General features: G+C 40.6%; 1 protein-coding gene across 1 annotated transcript in view; it reads right to left on the bottom strand.

Moving 5' to 3' along the window:
* The window catches only part of tanc1b (tetratricopeptide repeat, ankyrin repeat and coiled-coil containing 1b), a 116,759-nt gene that overhangs the window by 65,995 nt on the left and 25,158 nt on the right, over positions 1 to 25,606 (bottom strand). The window contains exons 3-4 of the mRNA XM_083537971.1: positions 17,594 to 17,794; positions 8,852 to 8,929 (exon numbers count right to left, since the gene is read on the bottom strand). Coding sequence (XP_083394097.1) covers positions 8,852 to 8,929; positions 17,594 to 17,794 — 279 coding nt within the window. The remainder of the gene's footprint in view (positions 1 to 8,851; positions 8,930 to 17,593; positions 17,795 to 25,606) is intronic.

Genomic DNA, 25,606 nt, shown 5'->3' with positions numbered 1-25,606 from the left:
TATTCCAGATCACAGCAACTTATACACAAGTGTCCCTGTGTGTGTTTGTGTGTGAGGATTGATGAACAGATGAGCAGACAAACAGATGCACTATTCCACATGGAGTCAGAGAGGAGTTTGCATCTGGAACACAGCCTTTGACTGGTGTGCAGGATTTTACTGAAAGATTTTTAATGAAGTGGTGGGCTACCAGAAAAAAAAAAGATGAATGAACATTTACAGGAAACAGTGAACATAAAGGGAGGGGGAAAAAAGTGGGAGGTGAACTGACAAAAACATTGGGTGGTTGAGATGATTTCAGCAATTGACTAAAACTGACTTTTCGAGTACAAAGTCCAGACCACAGCTGATACATATCAGACAACTGTTGCATATCACTTGCATTCTCTCTCTCTCTCTCTCTCTCTCTCTCTCTCTCTCTCTCTCTCTCTCTCTCACACACACACACACACACACACACACACACACACACACACACACACACACACACACACACACACACACACACACACACACACACACACACACACACACACACACACACACACACACACACACACCCAGGTTCCATGTCTCAAAGAATGCACTGCCCAAGTGTCTATGAAATTGTACCTCTTTTCAAAGCAGAACAAATGATGTTCTCATTTGCCAGCCTTGTACCTCACTGACTCATTCAGTCATGCTTAAAGATGTGGTACTCATGTTGAAGCAAATAAACATAAACACACACACACACACACACACACACACACACACACACACACACACACACACACACACACACACACACACACACAGAGATTCAGGCACTCAAACAGATATGCTTGTAAATTTTCTGTATGACACACTGTTATTCAAAAAAGAGAAAGCAGATAAAGGTGCATTGGCTCAGACCAGCAGGAGCCATATTCATCAGAAGTGTGATGTAAATTACTTTCCTTCCGAAAAAAACATGGAGAGGTGACAAATGAAAGGAAAACCAACCCAGTGTCTCAGTAAGGAGTTGGACCAGCTGCCAGCCTCAATGCATGGTGACACAAATTGTCTCAGGAACTGTGCTGAAGCAAAAAACTGAATTTTGTCCCACAGATATTTGTGATAATGGTGCAAAATCTTCCAGAAGTGTTTGGTCAGGCCAGGGTCTGTTAAAAACCATATCGGGGAAACGTACCCAATATTTAATACATTTAGCCTTCCTGTAGTCAAAAGGGGCAGAGTCATTCTGGAAGAGACCAGGTCAGTCATGATAAAGGTGATTAGTCAGAAGTATATTGGTGAAGTGTATAAAATACTGCAAATCAATATTGTACATTTGATTTACAGCATTTTATAAATGTCTTTTCTCTAACTGAATCCCAACTATGCAGTAAAGCAGATTTTTTTTGCGTTTGTCTGAGGACAGTGTGACAGCAGTGAAGTGTGCAGTAGGAACAACAGACTGGTTCAAGATGGACTGCATCAAGGATCTTCTCTGAGCCCTTTCCTGTTTGCAGTGGTGATGGACAGGTTGACGGAACGGGTCAGGGAGGTGTCTCCGTGGACTATGATGTTTGCGGATGACATTGTGATTTGTGGTGAGATTGGTGAGCAGGTTGAGAAGAGCCTGGAGAGGTGGAGGTACATGCTGGAGAGAAGGGGAATGAAAGTCAGTAGGAGTAAGACAGAGTACATGTGTGTGAATGAGAAGGAGGGCAGTGGAGTGGTACGGTTGCAGGGAGAAAAAGTGGAGAAGGTGGAGGAGTTCAGGTAACTGGGGTCAACAGTGCACAGTAATGGAGAAAAGTGACAGGAGTGATTTGTGATAGAAGAGTATCTGCGAGAGTGAAAGGGAAAGTTTATAGGACTGTGGTGAGACCTGCGATGTTGTATGATTTAGAGACAGTGGTATTGAGTAAAAGACAGGAGGTGGAGCTGGAGGTAGCAGATCTGAAGATGCTGAGGTTCTCGTTGGGAGTGACGACGATGGACAGGATAAGAATGACCCTGTTCCGGTTCACCACTGTTTCTCCCTTGGAGCCCTTTTGATAAATACTGAACACTACAGACTGGAAGCAGGCCACAAGTTTTGGAGATATTCTGACCCAGTCATCTAGACATCACAATGTTGCGGGGAAAACTGATTTCATTACCGAACATATCACTTAAGAAAAGAGACCGTACAAAAACACGGCGATATTCAAAAGCTTAAAAATGCTCGTGATCACATAATAATAATAATTAAAAAAAAAACAGCATGAGTGAATTTGTATAAGGGGAAATCCCACATGCATGCCAACAAGCAGAAACTATAAGCTTTAAAATATCTAAATTAAAGATGGCTAAATCTCAATATGTGGCTTTTGCATTTTTTTTTTAAATACGTTTATACATAAATACCCTTATTTAACCTTAAGTTAGGTTTTATAGAGTTATAAATAAGCAAAACAACTAATTTTTAATCGGATTAACCGATTAATCGAATAAGAGAAATAATCGTCTGATTAATCGATTACCAAAATAATCACAAATTGCAGCACTATTTGTTTTAGCACTGGATGGTGGTGATTGAATTTGTCTGGTTGCATAGATTCATATAACTATACTCTGTGTAAATTTTTCCATGTCTCTAATTCACGTTGGTTCCCGCAGGTTGAGGGACATGGCAAGAGGTGGACTAATTGCCCGGGGTGAAAGTGTTCACTCACAAAGATCCTGCAACATGTCCCTCCTCTGCACATGTCCAAACCATCTCAATCTCGCCTCCCTCACCTTGTCTCCAAAACGTCCTACATGCGCTGTCCCTCTAATAAACTCATTTCCTGTCCATCCTCGTCACTCCCAACGAACATCTCAACATCTTCAGCTCTGCTACCTCCAGCTTCACCTCCTGTCTTTTACTCAATGCCACTGTCTCTAAACCATACAACATATAAAACCTAAAACAGCACTCGGTTCTCCTTGAGGCTGCCAGAGGAAAAGATGAGAGGGAATGAATCTAAATCTCTCAGATCTTGACTCATGAGACAATGAACAAAGCTGTTCCAGTAGCTAATGCATAGCAAAGTCAGATATTTTAGCAGAGACTTAAAGGCATCATTTCTACTTCATCGACAGAGTCAAAAATATTTGTGTTGGCATAAAAACCCCACTGAGACACTTCACCGGTTCTACAAAAATACCGCAAGGCATACATATTACAGATTTAAACGTGTAGATGTTTTTAACCAATGGGATCCAGAGAAGCTAAAAACAGCCAAACATGTAGCTGAGGAGTCAAGAGATACATGGGTACAAGCCTCCTGCAATTGAACATGAAATGAAGATAAATTTAATAGGGCCGATAATTTATCGTGGATGTCTTTAGCGAAGAAAAGGCACACAGAATGCTGGGTTAATAATGAGGGGATGTACAAGGATTCGTGCAGTTAGGATGAAGCAGCCGCTGTTAGTTCACTACCAGGTACCAGAAATCTGGTTGCTTGACTCTGTTGTGAGAATGACAGTATGTCTTAGACCAGTCTTACATCTCCAACAATGTAGCGTTTGGGCTCTTCTCCCTGTGACATTAACATGATCAAAGAATAGCACTGTGACACAGTGGCTCAGATTTCCATCTCACAGCTCCAGGGTTCCATCCTGAGTTTGGGTTACTGTCTGTGTTCACCTTCCAAAAACATGCCAGTAACTAATTGCCCTTTGGGGGGGGAGGGAGGGAGGGAGGTGTGTGTGTGTGTGTGTGTGTGTGTGTGTGTGTGTGTGTGTGTGTGTGTGTGTTGTCTTATCCAGCAGCAAAAAGCCTCTAAAACACAGTGACATCTTTAGACACTTCTTAAAATGGTCTATTTGTGATTTTGTATCTATGCTGCACAGGAGGTCAACTCATATTTAGATATCAGAGCAGGCGATGGCCGAGATATATATATTTTTTTGGCCGATATGTTTGGCCGGTTTTCTTTCCTTCATTTCAGAAAATGTTACGGTTGATTCATAAAACATGAGACAGAAAACTGCTTAAATGAAACATTTATTGAACAACACAAGCCTCTCCAATCAGCGCACTTGTTACCAGGTTTTGTTACCTGTGACTACCTAATGTTACTCTCGTCTGGGAATGTCGGGTGGTTTTTGAGGGTCGGGAAGCTTTGTTTTTTTTTTTTCCCTTCACCGTTGGCTCTGGGTGAACCAGTGAAGCCAGTTGTTTATTTGGCTGATTCTGCATGTCGAATCAGCGGCAGAGGTCGTACGCAAGAAAGACAACTCTGGTTGGCTATTTAGCTTAGCGAATGAGCACATGAAAAGAAAAACGAACACGCTGGATACCATCCTTGCTCTCGTCTTTGCAAATTAGCAGACATGATTGGAAAAAGCTGCACAGATCCGCTAATAATAAGCGGGGCAGGTTTAAACGCTGCTTTCTATATATTCACAGTTCTAGCTCTTCCGTTTTCCCTGTTTGGATGCAGAATATGCACTACTGCCACCTGCTGGAATAGAAGAGTTTTCTCAACCAAGCGCGGAATGTACACGCACGGTTTGGTGTCTCGGATTGGTGTTTGGTGTGTAATTTGCAGCACAATCGGTCGATGTCGAATAATTAAAATGCCCAAAAGCCAGCTGATCAATCAGTCAAAATCTAATATATACACACACTCTAATACCAACATCAATGTCACACATTGAGATCACACATTTTCCTTATTCTAGTGTTTGATGTGAACATTAACTGAAACGCTTGACCTGTTTTCTACACAATTTCTTTTTGCATTTCGGGTTGCTGCCACAGGATTGGCTGATGTGTTCCAAATAAAGTGGACAGTGAGTGTAACTGTATCCTTTGGTTGCGAAGCACCAGGTTCCTAATGACGAAGGGAATGAGGGTCTACAGCTCTGGGGAAGTCAAACACCTGGGCGTCTGGCAACCAGCCAAACTGGCTCAGGAAATTAGCAGTCATTACTGAATATTTACACTCAGCCTAATAGAGCATGTTTGAATGCTATTACTGAGCTATGTAAACTTATTCCACATTTGTTAGTTCTTCAGCCTAAAGAACTCCTTCAGTAATAGCAGGTGCTAGAGATGAAGCCTGAGGGGTCGGCCGAGTCGGCAATGAGGGGGAGTGATTCCCACGAACAGCGGGGCGTCTCAGGAATGCCATGGGCTGCTTTTCCCTGATGCTGTCCAACAGCAGGAGAGAAGCACCAGATCCTCTTACTGTGTTGCAGAGATAAACAGTGACCACAGACACCATTGCATTTACTTTGTCTTATTAGTTTTCCTGTCTTTCTTCTGAAGGAGTGCTAAAACTATTTGAGATCTAGTAAAGATTGAGGATAAAAAAGCTCTGTCACATTCCTTTATAAACCTCTACCACGAGAAGTGTAAGGACTTATTACACTTATGCGCATCTCTATTAAGAACGTTTTTGCAGTTGTGTGTATAGGATTAAATTTTTGGAATCATCATTGCAACCAGCAGCAATTAGATTTTGGAACTAATCTGACTGAGGGTCAAAGTCACGGCAGGGTTAATTGTCTGAAATTGTTTTACTTCAATGGCTTCCTTCCTGTTTGAAGTATAGGCGGGAATTTAGGCAGAGAAATTAATAAATAAGAAATAGGCGTCCCTGGTGGCCTTGAGTTCTACTTGCTTTTATGTGCATGAATTGCTGGACGCAGTGAAAAACAACAGAATGATTTCGAGTTGGTTCGACAGCAAACCCGGGCAAAGTGCCAAAAAACAAAATTGAACATGGCGATGGCATCATATTTTTACATTGATTTTCCTTTTATGTCCACAAAGAGTTCAAAACCATAGCGATAAGAATAACAGCAATAACAACAAATAATAATGGCAAATGTGATGGTTAAAAAAAAGAACACAATAATTGGAATATTATTAAAATAAAGAGAGAAGGGGTGTTTTAAACATTGTCTTTTGTTTTAATTAGCTTGAAAGTCTGAACCATGGTGAGCGAGCTGAAAGCAAGCACGTGTGTCTCAGTGCTTGGACAATTGAAGTTTTCTCACATGTATCAGTTTCTCTGCACCTACATATAGGTGTCGAAATTTGACTCCGTTTTATTAAGTCGAGAGTATAGGAGAACTATTTGTATAGGAATTAAACAAGGATTTACTTAAAAAGATGTACATGTTTAAACATAGATTTCTTGTCTCCAGTGAATCGAGTGAAAATGCTTACATCAATCGCTAAGCTGTGCCAAGAGAGCTTTGGTCTGTGTCATTTCTGTCGGACGTTTATTTGTCTCTTTGAATTGAAACGGGAATGGAGAGGAAAGTATTCTGGGTGACCCAAAAATATAACGATGTTTGTGAAGTTGAATGAGGGGGTTGCATGAGGAAAAATGTGTGATTATTTTTGAACATCGCTATACCACCATCGCTAGTCCGCTCTGTATCACAAAAGTGCGATTTCTAATCTCAGCTCTCATTGCACAACAAAAACAGCATGCATGAAGAAAAACAAAAACGTGTTTGAGAAGAATGTATACAGATTGATGTGGAGGTAGCATTAATGTCAAGTGAAGGGTTTGTTTTTGTTTGAGCATGAAACTACAACTAGGGGTCTTTGCAGATGCTATCTACATTACACACAGAGGTAAAACAGCACCTCCCATGTAAGCATGTAAGTGTGTGTGCGCGAGAGAGAGAGAGAGAGAGAGAGAGAGAGAGAGAGAGAGAGAGAGAGAGAGAGAGAGAGAGAGAGAGAGAGAATGTGTGCGCCAGTCTCAGATATCTTCGATGTACGAGGGCAAACAGAGCAAGAGGGGTGTGGCAGAAATGGAAAGAATGCAGCAAAATATAGCAGTGTTCTCTATATTCGGACATGCTAAAAATCACTGCCCTGTCCTGCATCCATTCTCATAGTCCAAATGCATTCCAAACACAAACACACACACTGCTCAGATGACACACAGTCCACTGATCGTCCACCTCAACTGCCCTGAGGTGCTGACATCATGCCAGCGGTATGATATGGCCATGCCAGTGATGAAGCTGGCACAGACGAGCCGCTGGCGCCTCCCTGCTAAAAAAGTTTCTCAAAATCCAGACACCCCCCCCCAAAAAAAATATCACGCTTCACAGCTGTCTTCCGCAGCAACACACAAAACGCACACTTAATACACTTAAACTGTCATATGTCCACGGTTTGGAAATAACGAGTGCACTTTGTCACTCTGCGTCTGTAACACAACTCCTAGAACAGCTCATTAGCGTTCAGACGAGTGACTGTGGGAAAACTGGTTTTGGCTGATCCGTCTTTATCGATGATGTATCAACTCTCTAACTACGACTTGCTCACACGCTTAATATAGACACAGACAGACAGTCACAGAGAGCCGAATACCTCGCATTGCCTTCGCTAAACATAACACAGCTCTCCGTTTAACCCCTTTGAGCTACACCCTGCTCTAGAGGACATAATAAACATAATAAAGGGGCACGCACAAGGAGCCCCCCACCCCCCACCCTCACACACATGAACATACTCTCTCGGAAAGCATACATTCCACTCAATTCAGATTATTTAAATGCAATTACCCATGTACGCAAATAAACACAATGTGCAACTACTTCACACTAAATAACAGTGGAACATGCAAAAGCAATTTCACCACAGGATGCAATCACACACACACACACACACACACACACACACACACACACACACACACACACACACACACACACACACGTGTGCACACAGGCATAAGCACTATATGAACAAAAAGTACTGGGACACCTGACTATTTCAGAAATATGTGCTTCTTCCTCAAACTGTAACAACAAAATATTTTTCCCTTCACTTGAACTGGGAGACACAAAACCTGTTTCCTTTGCCCAAAGCAAACTCCATTCAGTTATGGTTTACATGGGTTCAAGTAGATCTTGAGCGGCCTGCTATAGAGCTCTGATCTCGACCAAACAGAACACCTTTGAGATGAACTGGAACGCTGACTCCACCACAGGCCTCCTCACCCTGCATCACTACCTGACTTTACTAACACCCTTTTGCTTGAATGAGCGCAAATCTGCACAAAACAAGTCTAACATCTTCCCAGGAGAGCGATGGTAACGGCAAATGTGGAGTAAATGTAAAATTGGATGATATAAGAAAAGGGACATGAAAATGTTTCCTTCACCAGCCTCCTTTTTTTTCACCAGCCTTCCTTTTTTTTCTTACTCTCAACGGTAATAATAAAAATAAAACGCAGCTTACAATGTTCTGTAATGGAAAACTGACCGTTCTGAAGCAGCGTCACTGAGACTCTTCCCATACACGTTAAATAAGAACCTTACGGAAACCTCCAATGAATATAAAATGCTTCAATTTCCAAGCATCTGAAAACATGTATTAGAATCTGTTCAATGGGTTTACAGTATGTAAAGTGTCCTCCATACAACTTGCTGTGAATGAGCTGTTACCATAGCAGCAATTACATCTGAAAATGAACATGCAATATACACTGAATACATAATGTAAATGCTCCTGTCAGAGCTGCTCCTAAAGAGAATCGACACATGCTGAAGGGTCGGATGGGAGAATTTATTAGTGCTGTGGAAAAACGTGCATCCCTGATATTTACAATTTGCATCGTTGATCACCATCGTAATTAGCAAAAACGATTGAATAAAACTTAGATATAATAAATAAGGTCCAATAATGATATTAAAATCATCTTTCATTATATCAGTATTGTATGGTTATAATCGCCCAGCCCTAGAACACTAGTAACATAAAAATACAAGCAAAAATATTTCAATAAAACAGATGGTTTTTTTTGTATAATTAGGATATATTGGACATTTGACTCCATAATAAATCCCACATTTCAAACACAAACACACTCACCATCTTTTCTCAGGGCAGATGAGAAGACGTCACCTGGAACGCGAGGACTCTCCACATATTTAGGTTTCCTGAGTGGTCCTGGTCATACAGAGAAGACGAGAGAAGAGGAGAGAGAGTGAGTGAGAACGAATCGGGATTCAGCGAGACGCCTCGTGGAATGCTGGCTTAAACTTTTGACATGGAATCAAACTGACTGGTGGGCCAGGCTTGGCAGAGTTCCCTCTCCCTCTGACACACACACACACACACACACACACACACACGTAACACTGATAGTAAGGCTAATTACATGGAGTCAGGAATTGCCCAGTCTCACACACACACACACACACACACACACACACACACACACACACACACACACACACACACACACACACACACACACACACACACACACACACACACACACACACACACACACATTCAAACAACTGCAGGAACGTAAGCTATGCAAGAAGCCACTGCAATTTGCGCTCGGACGTGTAAGAAACCGTGTCCGCGTGCTCTTTTAATATTCATTACATGCAATGATTCTCGTGTTTTCCTCTCGGTCCACCACTCTGCTGCAAACTCTCTCTTGCACACACTCACTTATAAGAGAGCCATTGAATCTTGGCAAGAGCGCACTAGCGAACACTTAACATTGAACAAAGCCAAAAGGCTTCACCATGCTGAATCAGTTACAGGCTTATTGGTTTTGTCATGTTGAATCAGTCGAAGCGAAACATTTTGCCAACAATTCAGCCTGAAATCGCTGCATGTACAAGCTTGTAAATCTCAGACAGATCACTTTAATGCCTGTAAAGTGCTCTGTTTTCCACTGTTTATTGTTAAGAACCACAGGAAACCCCAGACCTGGAGACTTGTCCAAATAAAGTCATGAGGGTAATAATAAAAATAATAAATCCTTTTTTTTTTTTTTTTAAAGCCAGTAGTAAAGGGGACTTTTCGGCGCTGTGGGAGCGTCAGAGCCAAGCATAGAGCGATTTGCCTCTCCGTGTGGGTAAACCTGGTTCTAATAACCTGATTTAAGTGATTTAAAGTTTACTGTATCACGGTAAACCTTGCGCTTTCTCTCTTTCTGCTTAATATTAAAGCACAAAGATACATGACTTGACAGCAATGCGTGTCAGCTGTGCTGTAATCCTTTAATCCTCACGGTAACGTGGCAGAAAGTTGGAGGGTGACAGCTGTGCTGTAGGGGAGACATGGTGTGAGTGAGTCTGAGGCACACTGCCCTCTATGGAGTCATGCCATGAAGTGCAGCACAAGTGAATGCCAAACGCATACACGTTCCCCCTGGGGGGCATTCAAATCAAATGTCAAGCCTGGTGATACAAAATACCATGTTTACAAACATCTGGATAAGTAGCGATCATGACTAAAAGGTTACACTTTAATACTTCAAATTGTAATTAATATTTTGAGGCTATAAATAAGACCATTTGAAGTAATTTTAGTTTGTAGTGAAGATTACCCCCAAGCCCCTGAGTGACTCTAAATACAAGAGACATTTGCTTGGAATCAAAAAGGCAAAATAAACTCAGAATTCTCTGCTCGATCATTCTGTTTTCTACATCATTCTTTCTCCAAAACAAACCGTTGTTGTCAGTCCACAGAGCAGACCATGGTGGGTAAATATAATGTAAACAGAATCAGCTAAATTATTTACATTAATGCACTGGACTGGATAATGAGTAAAAGGAGAATCTATTGCCAGCTGTCAGTTATAACTCACCCCTGCTTTAGTACTCACACCGTACTTAAACATTATTTGTGGCTATACATTGTCAGGCATTGCCTTTATGCATGCACAGCTCTGGATTTTTGCCCAAGATATTCATTACATCCATCCAGTGTTCCCAGCGTTTTGAAGATGTGTAAAGTATATCTGGTAACTGATCATTAAATTATTTCATTTTTGTGTTTCAGATTCGAGCCGAGTATTGCCTGGATCTCTTGAGGCCCGTCAAACCCTAGCAGATGAAAAATCTTTCTGGTATTAGACACAGACAATAAACGCATATCGCTTTATCCAAGTCGTGTCATCGCTTCACTAATCACACCCCAGAGAGAAAATAAAATATCTATTCAAGTCTGGGAAGATGCTCTAACTTTCTGACTAGTTCTCTGCCCTCTAGCTTAATGAGCTGCCTCCAGCTGAAAAACGGATATAATTGCATCTGACTGGATAAGCTGCTCTTTCCTGCTTTATTATACTGTGGTCAGTTTTATAAATTGACTCTGCCTAGGTATTTTTTAACGCATTCAGTTTAACTCTTTGCTGAGTTCACATCCGGACTGCAGTCTGTAAGTTAACAACCACTGAGAGCATACAACCAATCAGGCATAACATTATGACCAGTGAAGTAAAAAAGACTGATTATCTCTTCATCATGGCACCTGTGGGGTGGGGTATATTAGGCAGCCATTAACATTTTGTCCTCAAAGTTGTCCTTAGATGTGCAAGCGTAAGTTTGACGAGGGCCAAATTGTGATGGCTAGACGACTGGGTCAGATCATCTCCAAAACTGCAGCTCTTGTGGGCTGTTGCTGGTCTGCAGTGGTCAGTATCTATCAAAAGTGGTCTGAGGAAGGAACAGTGGTAAACCGGTGACAGGGTCATGGGCGGCTGAGGCTCAGTGATGCACATGGGGAGTGGAGGCTGTTCCGTGTGGTCCGATTCAACAGACCAGCTTCTGTAGCTCAAACTGCTGAAGAAGTTCATGCTGTTAATGCTCGACAGGTAATGACCAACATAATATTAGGCAGGTGGTCATAATGTTATGCCTGATCGGTGTATATCTAGTATAATATATACTATTGTAGATACAGATTTTTTTTTTTAAAGGGAAAAAAAATCCATCTCCATTTGCAAAAGCAAACAGCAGCAATGAAACCTCCAGATTGACTTCTTATAAAAATAAATAAATACAAGATGAAGGCCATCACATATTCAAACTTGGTAGTAGCAAAAGACTGTGTGAACGTGTTCATTCGTTACAAATTCTCACCTGTGGCTAAATGCATACCAGCAACTGTGTGTGGAATTTCACACCTGCAGCCATCTCTGACACATTTCTCATGCTTTACTGTAGAATAGCAGGCATTTAAGAGGTGTCAAAGACACACACACTTAATCAGACACCTTCTGACTGTGTGTATAAAACAGCAAATATACTGAGAGTCTGTACAGTTACAGAATTACAAAATAAGAGAATGAATAATGAAGTGAATGCTTAAAAACTTCAATAAGAGATGCAGCATTCTTGGACTTGGACTCTGACTTTTTCACATTTCCACTTCACTCCCCAGACACCCAATCCTCTGTATGAGAAACAAAAGCCACAGGAAGAGAGAAGCTGTGACAATACTCCGCTTTCTCCTTTCCCCCTCTCTCTCTGACAAATATCACTCGTCTGTCCAGTGTCTGAAATAAAAGATTCAGAAGGACGTGGCCCCTTAAGCTGAAAGCTCACTTGTCGCAGAAAAGACTCATAAGCATGAATACAACGGAACCAGTTTTTCCATGAGCCATTCAGTCTCTCTTATACACAAGCCACCCAGTCCCTGAGCTGCATCCTAATAAACCATCTAATCACCCTGAAGGAACCATGCATTTTGAGTAAGCTGGATATGCATTTCTATCATTCTTCTGAATGTACATTATGCAAATTTGTAATGCCGGTTGGAGACTTCCGAGCAGAAGCACATTTCAGTCTAACTCCAGTCTGTCTTTAACGGTCACATCTGTTATTGTGCTTATGAAAAGCTGCTTGCTCCTGCAATTCACTATGTTCTCTGAATACAAAGTTGCCTCAAAAATGAGTCCGAAAACAGAAATAACATACCAAGTGGTTTAATGGATGCGAGATGGGTCTGAATGAAGAAAGCCAGACAAGCAGAAATTGCTTAAAATAGACTTATTTTTCTTAGGTACTCAGAATCATGAAGCCAATTTCAGGAAATGCTTTAGAAGATATACTGCAAAAAATAAAAAACAACAAAAAAAAATGTATAAGTGACAGAATGGTGTGAATGAGCCTTTAAGTCGATTCATTTCCAAAAAAACTGCCCATGAAATGTGTGATATCTGTAGCATTATAGATCATTTCATTGGATATAAAACTAGTTATTCGATATGTCTGCATGTGAAACAAGACATTCAACACGCTGCATAATATAGTAGGCTACGCCTGAATTAAACATACGACTTAAATAAGGAAATAAACTCTGAATTCAGGGAGCCTTTCTTCACCAATTAAGTCCAGGCTAAACGCTGCAGTGCTTTGGGAAGTTCCTATTGGGTAGTGGAAATGTAGGATTTATAAACAAAGCCCATATAAAGCTCTGTGACTGACAGCACAACAACCAAGCAGCAGATTGGGAAACAAAACCCATGTTAAAGAAGCTTAACCATGTTTGACAGTTTCCAGTTTGTTACATGTGAGCACGGCTTTGGTTTTGTCATATGGTTCTAAAGAGTACAAAAGTGGTTTTAATTCTTGTATGTCGAATGCATTAATTAATTAAAAATTAAAATGCTTAATTTAGCTGTATTCTGAAAGCAGGTATTCCCCGACTTATAATGGAGGTGTTACAATGACGCCATCCTAACTTGAAAATGTTGTAAGTGGAGATATGGCCTAGCTTACCCACGAGTCTTAAAAAATAGTGATCAGTATTGAGCAAAACAAAGCAATTTACAATATCATAATGACTAAACTTTATAGTATATATATTATATGCATGCGGGCAGGCGGGTGGACGAGCTCCTAATCGTGAGTGAAGGGCGGATCCGGACGCGCACTGTTTCAGTGTCTGGCAACGCTAAATAAAAAGGAGAGACACAAGATCTAAAATTGGCCACAAGTCTGTCAGCCACTGGAGAGTCTAATGCGTTTCACAAGGTGGGAAATTTTTTAATAATAATAAAAAAAATCGCTATCATCATCGTAAGATCGAAAACTCCTAAGTCGAACCTTCATTCTACCTGTACAGTATATCATATCAAGTCCTCTGGGAGGATTAAAAGAGAAAGAACTTCATTACATAGTTTAAACACACTGATTCTGATACACATAACAATATCAATCTTGAATAACTGTAGCAGTCTGACACCAAACCACTGCATCCAACATTCTGCCCTGTCCAGAGCCACTGCATCTACACACAGAAGAATACAGTAGTGAACAGCGGTCTGTGCTTCTAATACGGACAGGGCTGTATAATGTATTCCCTCTGAGAATCTGTTCAACATCTGCTACAAGCATACAGCTGAAGCAGCTCTGTTAAATCGCTGTCAGTCAGAAGCCAGCTAGCCAGCTCTAGTGAGTTTGGCTGTAAGAGGGTTTGGCTTCTTACCACATGCATGGCTGCTAAAATGCCAAGCTGGACAGAGCGGTAAAGAATGTGAACATGCTCAGAAAAGTCTTGCATGCCTGTCCGACAAACCAGAGCTGTTAAATCACACTTTTGACGCCACTTGAATGTGTGCATGAGATGGAAAATCATTGTGTTGAACACTAAAGTAAGCATGCTGGAGAGACAGATTTGCTGCCTAATAACAGCTCGCAGTGTTACATTATGAGCTCTAACTCTATTAGGAGCTTAGACACTAGATGACAGCACCAACAGTAGTAGCATACAGTATATTTGTAAGTAGAAACCAAACTGCCTCAAAGCATGGTTATTTATTAGCCCAAAAAGAAGTCAGCGTTATGGCAACCGTGACTAACACAACACCCACTTCTTGGTACACATTTTTGGTTCATAAAGCAACAGTTCAATTTAGCCGGACAACGTTACAATATGATGGTATTAAATTCGGGGCCGTCTGATTATTGAGCTGATCTTAGCATTCATTTGGCAATAATAATAATTAAGTTATAATACTAGCAACACTATAATATTCTATGCAATGTAAGAATCAATTTATGATTGTTGATTGATTCAATTTAGTCACTGACCTTCAAATCTATGCATCTATTGATTATAACAGCTGTAATAAGGATCGGGAGATTCTCTAAGGTTGTACAGTGATGTACTCTCGACTTAGAAATATACATGAAACTCAAACAGCCTCTTAGGGATGTACTCAAGGAGCTGATTAAATCATGACTTCAGAATAATTAAACAGATCAGGAGGTGTAGTTAAGAGGCACAAAGCTGATTATGTGAGAAATTATAATCCTGATTCACCAGAGGGAGGCAGTGTGGAGTTAAGTAGCACCTTCTATCCATTCTATTCACTGCCCCCCTGCTAAGCTAGTAAACCAATTAATTAAAGATCCCCGGCCCTGTGAAACATCTGAGAGCTCGGTGCTGATCAAGTGCACGTGTCACAGCCACTGGATGTGTGTTCAATTAGAGCAACGACTCTGCGGTGCTCCTTGGGGCAGATTAATAGAGGCTGCCACAAAACATCCAAAGACTTGTAAGGAAATGAGACACTGGGCTGCGGAAATGAAGGCAAAGCAAGGAAACCATTTCAACCACCCACACGAATCACGGAGTGTCTTTAAACTGCGGATATTTGTGTCAGTATTAAATGGATACCTGGGCAGAAACTTCAGATGTGAGGTTGCTTAATGCTGGGAGGAATTTCCCAGACACAGTCCTCACTCTTTTCACTGTGCTTTGGACCGCCTGATTTGAGTGAAGTTTTATAGACAACACCGCCAAACTAACCAGCTCTGACATGCTTCTCATTCATATCAATAAATACAGTGACAGTGTCTGTGTGTGTGTGTGTGTGTGTGTGTGTGTGTGTGTGTGTGTGTGTGTGTGTGTGTGTGTGTGCGAAGTCCCAACAAACACTTAATACGACGGCACACAATCGCACAGCCCACAGTCACTCCTATGAAGTGTCTCACTCCCTCACTCACATTCACAGACACACACTGACACAAATGTACAAGGAGAAAACAGAAATGCTGCCATTCTAAAAGTCTTGGCATGCGTATTTTCTGAATTGTGTATAAAACTCCGATGTGTCGTAGCTAAAACACCTGCATGAGACAAAGAGAAGAAAAAAGATCTGAGACTCTCTCTCTCTGGAACGACGGACTTGAAAGCATTAGTCAAAATCCAATTTCACATGTAAGTGATAAACAATTGAAAGCTGATGAAAAATAAATAAATACTAAGACATATTAGTACATTTTTAGGATGGGTGAAAGTGATATTGTTTTGAAGGAAGCATGTCGTGCAAGAAAATCATATTTACAGCAAGAAATAAAAATCGTAAAAATCATAATAAATAAATCCAAAATAATAAATGCATCAAGAGACATGAAAATTGCTTTATAATTCCCTTCTGGAATTTAGAGTACAACTCAAATTCAAACATGAGGTACATGGAAGCGCTAGAGTTATCGGAACAAATCGAATACAAGTCCATGCCCTAAGGAATTTTCACGAAACATCTAAGATAAAAGGTGCTCGTTCCTGAAATGTAGTTTCCATTAATCATCGACGGACTCGAACGTGTGAAAGGCCAAGGGCTCAACGGCCCGAACATGTTACATTACACTTGTAAAAAGCTCAAAGCATTCAGATGCTTTCAAAGAGAAGTGTTGATTCAACACACCTGAGCCCCAGATGTGAACGTGTTCACACCTCCTGCAGAAACTCCCGCAAACAAGCTTCATGATCAAAAATGCTTAATATCAGAAGATGCAAAACTAAGCATGACCTGAGAAACACAGACACGCTTCATGCGTGCTCACAAAAGATGTAACATCTGTATATGTATCTGTCCTTGATCTATCTAGCTGAGGTGGGTGTGGCCTAAAGCACAAGAGTCTGTCCAACTGTCTCTGGTACAGTTACATTTTGTTAATTTTAAAACTCATTTATTTGCCTCCCAAAACAAACAAAAGCAGTTACAAACAATAAAAAACAAAGAATTTATAAAGAATGTGACCTCTGCTTGTCCTGCGAGCTTCAGATGCATCAGCTTGCTCAACAACTGCATAAAAGTAACCAGATGCCCTGTGAACATTTCTGCTATGTTGTTTTTTTTTTTTTTTAAAAGAAAAAAATATGGAGTATGATGTACATGTGTGTATTCATATCAATTTAGAACACATTATCTGTTTATTCATATTTGTTGACTAATCAGTGCTGGTGCATTCACATCAATTTAATATGAGAGATCAATCAGTGTTCCCATTTCTCCTCAGCGTCTTTTTTCTTTTTGTGCTTCTTAGTCCTCTTGGGCCATATAGGTCACCATGTGTCCAGCAAATGCCCAGAGCATTTTTACTCAATGACCTCTTTATCTGCAGCAGGCCATTACCACACACACACACACACACCACACACACACACACCACACACACCATCACAAGAGTAAAACGTTTCTTCTCCTACTCTGTTGTTATCACCACTGAAGCCACTCAGATGAAGATGCTTCAAATCATGTGGCTTCTCATTAAGTGTAGAAACAATTCTTTTTCTCATGCATTTACCCCTTCAGTAGGAATCTAACGATCCTACTGAAAAGCACTCAGGTGTGGACCAAAACAACCAGTCTGAAACTATCTGAGCAGGGTTGTTTCTGTCTGGTGCAAAATGAACACTAGTTATGCTATTTCTAGAATTGAATGTATGATGTGAGCTGGTGATCTGAGCCGAAGCGCTCAGCTGTAGCGCTGCAGAATTACGTTTTTTGGATATTTAGCCTAAAGAATCATAAACATTTCGTAATCATTTTAAACAAAATTTTGAACTTACCTGGAGATTTCTTGCAGGCTTGTGACTGCATCATGTAGTTCTGTCGTGGGAACAGAGGTGAGGATGGCAGGGACATCGACACAGCTTTAGACAGGGACAGTTTCAACGCGTCATCGGGAGGGCAAGCCACAGCAGTGTTCGAGTCCTGCACTCCACTGCCCAGTCCTCTCCTCTGAGCACCGAGCAAGTACGGCTCCCCGACTGGCAGGAGAAAACAAGGAAAAAGGGAGTCAGCAGTTGGCATGTAAAGCCTGACTAAATAAGAGGAACTATACTAGTCACATGATACTTATTTAATCCATCTGACTGCAATCACCTGCTTCATGGAACTATAGACAAACAGCTCTTCTCACAAAAACACCATCACACAGTCCTGTTAAGCAGCTGCTGACTTCATTTTCATCAAGCGATTATATGAAACCCAAACAAATCTAAAATACAGATACTGAAGTCTCAATTAGAACTGATGAAAACATATAGCTTATGGGTTGACATTGGTGCTTCGAAGCCTAACAGGTTGAAACCTATATTGTAATTATCTTCATCGCCTTTTGAAAACGACGACTGCACTCATTTATGTAACGTGTCTGACATGCTTTCAACACTGGTATTAACTGAGCAAATTCCAGCAGTCATAAATGAAAAAAAAAGTTAAATAGGCGTGCAGGTTCCCATTTATAAAAACACACACAAAACATAAGAGAGGCTTAAATGTTTCGTTGCAAATAAAATAATGGCTTCAGTAAAATCCATAAGTGCAGCCCATAGACTAGCACTTAATGACTAGTTTATGAGTTTCAAGTGCAAAATGACTATACAGCACGAGTATCAATCCTCCACACCAACAACTCACATCCAAACTAATCAGCTTATTGCAAATTAATTCTTAGTTAAAGGGAGTTATATATGATAATTCTAATTCTTTGACATTTTAAATACAGCAAAAGGTTGCTTTAGGTTTTTTTCCAGTCAGTTCCCCTGATGCAATGACACACATCAGATCAGAAACACCTGAGCAACCAAAAGCATCATAATTCATTCATTTACAAAAAAATAAAAATAAAAAAAGAGAGAGAGAAATGTGTCTCATTCAGTATTTCTCTTTTTAATTTTATCTCAAAGAAAACATGGTCTGAATTCTGACAAATCACAGCTACACTATATGGACAAAAATACTGGGGTGTCTGACTTTACCAGCTACATGTGGTACTTCCCAAAATATTACCACAAAGCTGGAGGAACACACCTGTTTAGCATTTCTTTGGATGAGGCAGCATTAAACTTTCCCTTAACTTAACTAGAAAAGCAGAATCTGTTGCAGCATCACTATACCCATGTGCACAAAGAGACCTTAATGGGTATCAGTGAAAGATTTTGAGCGGCCTGCTATAAAGCTCTGACCTCGACTCTGATCATCATCTTTGGGATGAACCGGAATGCTGACCGCACCCCAGGCCTCCTCTCCCTACATCAGTACCAACAACACCCTTGTAGCTGGGACGCGTATATTTAATATTAAATTTAGTGGGACACGTTCCTAAAACAGTGGAGGTTTTATAAATGTGGAATGGGATGTTCAAAAAGCATATAGAATCTTGGTCAGGTGTCCAGAAACCTTTTCTCTGTATCTTCAGCTATGTATCTCCCCTGTCATTCAACAAGACACTTCAACCAATTGCAGTTTGCAGAATGCACATGTATGTGGAAGAAGTTCAACAGCTTTCCATGTTAAACTGCAGTTCAAAAATGCACTCCATGTGTTTCAGAGGAGAAATCTGTTGGTAGCTGTAGTGTTATAGAGGAGAGCTGGATAGTAAAATACAAACTGTCCTAATTAGGCAAAAAAAAAAAAAAAAAAAAGGAGAAAGAAAATGAGTGTATTTGCAGACATTTGTTCACAATATAATGTATATTTCCATATGGACATGCCCTTTGGTCTTAATCAGACATAATAACTACTACAATTACTGATTACATCTCCATAGAAAAATCCAGACGTCTAGAAAGCAGGAGATCGGCATTCACATTGTAGCATCACTAATCTGGTGTCAAAATCTTTATACTTTACTAATTACTGCATAATTCACCACATTCTCACAAAAGGCTGAACACCTGTAATGTCAGACACTGTACTGGGGTTTTGAGAAGAAACACACACCCACACCCACACCCACACCCACACCCACCCACACACACACACACACACACACACACACACACACACACACACTCCACTCGACTCTGAAAGCATGTAGCTGTCTACCTGCCTGCCTCAGAAGAGTCTCTTTCCTAAATAGGGAAAACTAACTGAATCCAGTCTGACAGACCTGCTGCATAATCAGGATTTATGTCCCTCAAGACTAACAGGACATTTTAAATCTTTTTTAAAACCTATTAAATGAGAAGATGTACTACACCAGCACACACGGCAGTGTCCTATATGAAAGCAAACGATGTTGACAGATCTGTGTAAACTTGAGGTAGGCAGACCTCAGGGTTAAACTTATATGGTTTACCAGGACAACATCCTGCTTGTGTCTGTAAGACAGAAATATGAGCGCTCTAGTCCCTCAGGTCTCACTGGCATATTCAACAACACTCCAAGCCGATAATGATTTAATGCCTTGTAGGCTGATGTCTCTTTCGGCTGGTCATGACAGGCCTGACGTCTGCATCCTTTAACTGTCTGAGTTACGCTAGGCTTCTGCACGGTGAATGGGTTTAGCACGCTCTCTGTCTCCGCTCTGGCTGGGAGAAACTGATGAGAAAGTCAGACATGCAAACGCAAGTGTTAGCGCTATTGCAATATGCAACCTTCTGCTTCGGCTACTCGTCGACCTCACACGACATGAACTTTGCCTTTACAACCTGAATGCAAAACCATTTAAATTTCTACTTAGATAAAATGTTTGTCTTATTTAGAACTAAGCACAACTTTAATACAGGCTATGATTTTATCATTCTCGGTCACTGCATAATTCCATGCGTCATACTTCATAGTGTCTTCATTATCTTAAAACAGTAAGATGGTCTGAGCAAATGGGTCCAAATCTAAACTCAGAATGTAGAAGAACGGCAGCAAAAACAGGAAACGGTGCATCAAGTATCACTTCGGGCAGACAACAGACCTGCTCTGTCACTGATAAACCTTTTGATGGGGTCACAAGGCGCTGATCCTTATGACCCCGTAGTGCACAGCAAATATTCACAGTTAAGCCATAGAATAGACCTAAAGTCAAAAGGCTGGTGAGTTCACATCAAAGAGCTCAAATCACAAAACCTCATTTTAACATTCATTTACAAATACAACCTGAATATCAAGAGATGGCAGTAATAGAATGTGAGAATGTCCGAGCTGTGCAAATTACTGACATGCTCCAAAAACAGTGAGAAAAAAAGAGAAGCAGACAGACAGAAACAGAGCATCTGTGAGACATACAGTGAAATACAGATACAAAGCACAAACAAAAAAAAAGTGAGTGAGAGAAAAGAGTGAGAGAGTGAGTGACAGACAGAGCAAAAAAGTGTAACAGAAAGAGTGAGAGAATAAGAGAAAGAGAGAGAAACAGAAAGATATGACCAAGAGAAGGATCAAAACAGCACAAAAAAATAAGAGAGATGAAGACATAAAAAAACAGTGATAGAATGAGAAAATACAGCATATAAGAGAGACATAGTGTGAGAGGAGGGAGAGAAAGAGAGGAAGACTGCAGCAATAACATGAAAATATGGCACAGTAAACTGCTGGAAGTGAAAAATGAACATAAAAGGGCAAGAGTGTGGTGCAGTGTACAGGAACTGCAGCAGTTCTATTCTCGCTTTGATGGCGTGGAGCCGCCCGGCCCACAACACTACAGCAATTTCAGTGCTGCTGAGGCAGTGGAAACCAGTGTCTGCTAATAACACACTGCTGCCTGAGGTTATGAAAATGATTATAGGCTCACTTCATCCATTTCCATTTCTAGACAGCGAGACCACTGCCAAAGAACCCAGATTCTCCTGAACTAAGAGCTGTTCTATAGAAATATCCATCTAATGACCAAAACTGATCACTGAATGATTTATGGTTTGGTATGGAAAATTATAAGACACATCGGATCCCATTTTCTGGTAAATTCATGAATAGGCCAACTTGTAATAATAACTTATAAAATGCTTATTGATGATGGATTAGCCTCTAATGTTACGAACTGCGCCTTCCGTCGCCCATGCATGCTCACTCTCCTAACAAGCCACGATTAATTGGTGTGTGAGTGATGCAAACTCACACACAAGCAATCACGGGCTTGTATACGTGCAAACTCATGTCTGTTTGTAAAACGGAGCGAGGATTGTGTGTAATCTAATTTCTATTAGTCTCCCATCAGTTAATTTGATAGATAAATATAGAAGAGAGGAATCATGAATGCAGATTGGCTTTGTCATAGGCACAAAGCAGGCCGAGTACAGGACAGTGCAGTAGTGGGAAATTCTGCTGCAAGACTGCGTCCCAAAGAGCTGCTTATATCCACTACAGAGAGCTGAGAGACACACTGACAAAAGATCCCACACTCATCATGAGGAAGAGGAGAAGTGTAAGTGTGAGAGAGAGAGAGAGAGAGAGAGAGAGAGAGAGAGAGAGAGAGAGAGAGAGAGAGAGAGAGAGAGAGAAAGAGAGAGAGAGAGAGAGAGAATTATTAGAGCTGTGTATCAGAATTTGAGGGTTATATGTGCTTGGATTACACAGTATAAATCTTACTTTGGACTCAGTTACAATTACACCCTACTGTTTCTCTCTCTCTCTCTCTCTCTCTCTCTCTCAAACTCACACACACACACACACACACACACACACACACACACTACTGTAAAGGGATAGTCATGCAACTAGATCCTTATTCTGTATCCAAATAGTGTTAAAATCATGCCAATATGAATACATGCATTAACATATGAGCAGTTGGTCCTCCTGCAGCAGACATTTCAGCTGCCCTGAACAAAAGATTCTTCAGCAAGCAATGGTTTCTACAAAATCCTATAAAAAATAGAAAATGTTCTCACTGCTACACTACAGTATTCAGTTCTCCACAGAAAACAAGCTCAGACAGAAGAGGTTCGACAAAGGGTATAGAAACATGAAATTCTATATACACTTGGCAAGTGAATACTGTGCTGAACCTGTCTTTACTAACCTGAGGCTGATTTCTCAAAATGAGACACCTGATACTGCCTCTTTCAGGCAGCCTCACATAAGCATAGTGTATAGCATGCTTGCTGTCTAACCCTTACATAATAAGTACACGAACAAACAAAAAGGCTTCGCCTTATGTTTATTCACAATGTAAATTCAAATTTAGCTTCCAAAAAAAAAAAGGAAAAAAAAAAAAAGGGGGAAGTTTTGAGTGTGGAATAAAAGTATCTTTTGCTACTTTACACTGAGCACAAATTAGGAAGTCTGGAACTTACCTTTTTTTTTTTAGATAAATTGCCATTAAATGTGTTTCTCCTCAATAACTAAATAATAATTTCTTCCACAATAACCATTTCCCAGAAGATAGGTTCAGCCGACTCAGCAGCATACAGAAAGTAAGTAAGATTTAGTACGGACAGCTTTAGAAGCCTGCTGTTTTTTAGGGAATTAATGCCTCTCCATTACAAGGCTTTTCCAGCTAGGATTTAGAACTAGCAGTTTCTGCTAAAGATCCTTGATGTGGACAAATGAGTCGATCACTATTAGCCGCACGCTGTAAGCTGCTGGACGATGTGGTTGCACTTTAGTGCAGAGAGGAATGTCTTTCCCAGTAGCCTTGAGGGAACAAAGACAGTGAAGGCCAAGAGCCATGACATTTCCCATTTCTCATTAGAAAGGGTTGATTGCCACTGGTCTGGGAAAAGAGCCTGATGTTCAGCTCAGCCATGTTTAACTCGCTGGAAAGCAAAGGACGCCACAGTAAAATGCCAAAGAGCTCTGTATTTAACATTTTATTTAAAGCAACCACCTTTACTGTACCTATATTTATTGCATTCTTAGTATAAGCATTAGATCTTAAAGTCTATTCAAAGCAAGACAACAAAAGTGTGAGCGAATGTTCTTTATTTGGTGGCTTAAACCCCATTTCGAGGGCTTAATCCATGCTCAAACATTCACCTGTCTAACAGCTACAAGAGAAGCCTGAGTGACTCAATTTAACCACACTGGGTAAATAGAAGGTGACAGTGACTCTACTCACTCTATTCAGAGTTTACACAGCCTCTTTTTAATGCGAACAATAGGCAAAAAAGCAGCTTTACTTCTGAGTTGAAGAGAAACCGAGAATATCAAAATCTTATTCTGTGTTTTTTATGTTTGCCGTTGAATGTGTTTTCTGAAAGCCGGAGAGGTCACTTCCTGCTTTCTGTGCAGGCCAGCGGTTTATCATCGCACACTGTGCCTGAAGTTTTTCCACACACAGGACGTGTTTTTCGGGGTGACCCTAGACAGGTCAGAGGTTAATGATAGATTTTGATTGGCATTAGAACGGGCCATTAAACAAGAGTTCAGCATATCGGACAGAGTGGTCACAAGAACAACAGCTCCCAGTGAACAATAGGAAGTTTCAGCTGAGGCTCATTTACTGTGTTTAAATAGACGTGAGCAGCGGCACCTTTCTCACAGAGGCTTTTCTCAAACTATCCTTTAAAATGCTGCTGTTTCCACGGGATCATGTGTCTGAGATTTTCAATTGACTACTTATTATATTTAGTAAAAAAAAACGGGAAATTTACACTATATGGAAAGATTTGTGGACACCTAGCCATAAGATTTGTGTGTTTTCTGACCATTTCATATTTAGTCTCCATTTGCTGTTGTAATAACCTCCACTCTTCTTGAAACAAGTTCCACTACATTTTGGAGTGGTCTTGTGGAGATTTTTGCTTATTCAGCCAAGAGTGTTAGTAAAGTCAGGTACTGATGTAGGGTGAGGAGGCCTGAGCCTCACTGCAGTCAGTGTTCCAATTCATCCCAAAGGTGTTCAACAGGGTCAACGTTAGAGCTCTATAACACACCACTCAAGTTCTTCCCCTCCAGCCCATGTGAACCATATCTTCACCAAGCTTTTTTTGTTCGCAGGGGCATTGTCATGCTGGGACAGATTTAAGTGAAATTGAAGGGAAATCTAATTTTAGCTAAATTGGAGGCACACAATTGTTATTTCATGCAAATCCAAAGACATCCATTACAATTATGTGCCTGCAATATTGATTTACAATTTCTATATATGGCAAGAAAAGTCAGGTGTCCCAATACTTTTGTCCATATAGTGTAGGTATTTCACCAAGCCTTAAAAGCTGAGATGAAGACCAGGGTTGAACTCCTAGAACATACATTCTTTTCCAGTGAGCAGGGAGAAAGTAGAACAGAGTGCAGCACCACTGCCACATTTCCATCCATGTAAACCACAACCACACTGCATGCCTGTTAGAGATAAACATTCGACTATGATTTCCAACTCATTTCTCACTGTTTCTTGTACAATGCAGTTTATAATTAATTAAGACACAGGATCTGTTGTTCTGCCAGGGTACTGCATGAGTAACAGCTCCCAAAGAAATTAATACATTGGCTTACAGCACAAATTTCTCCTCAGTTCGAACTGATTCTGAGAAAAATGGCCAGAAGTCTGCTTTGGGATATGACTTTTGCCCTTAAATTCTTCATTTTAATGCTGAAAGAAAGCCGCCTTACTACAGATCTTGCTGAGAACATAATGCCATGAAAATTAATCTGCATGCTGCGGTCAGAAATTCCTTAGCAAATGTGTGCCGGTAAATTAGACTATTTGGGGATCCTGGTGAAAACAGAGGGAATCGATTTCTACACTAATCAGTAGCATGACTTCTTTTGTGTTCAACAGCATTTTGAGGGAAATCACATGTATGTGACTCCATAATGTAGTGCAATGAGATTAATCAGAATCAATCAAGTGTTTTACACATTCACAAATGTACTTTTTCTGTGGAATTATTTTCCCTTCTCTCTTTTCACTTGGATCA

This window comes from Silurus aristotelis, assembly GCF_946808225.1.
Source record: "Silurus aristotelis genome assembly, chromosome: 3".
NCBI lineage: Eukaryota > Metazoa > Chordata > Actinopteri > Siluriformes > Siluridae > Silurus > Silurus aristotelis.
Note: the sequence above shows the minus strand (reverse complement) of the source record. Positions and strands in the feature narration are given on the sequence as shown.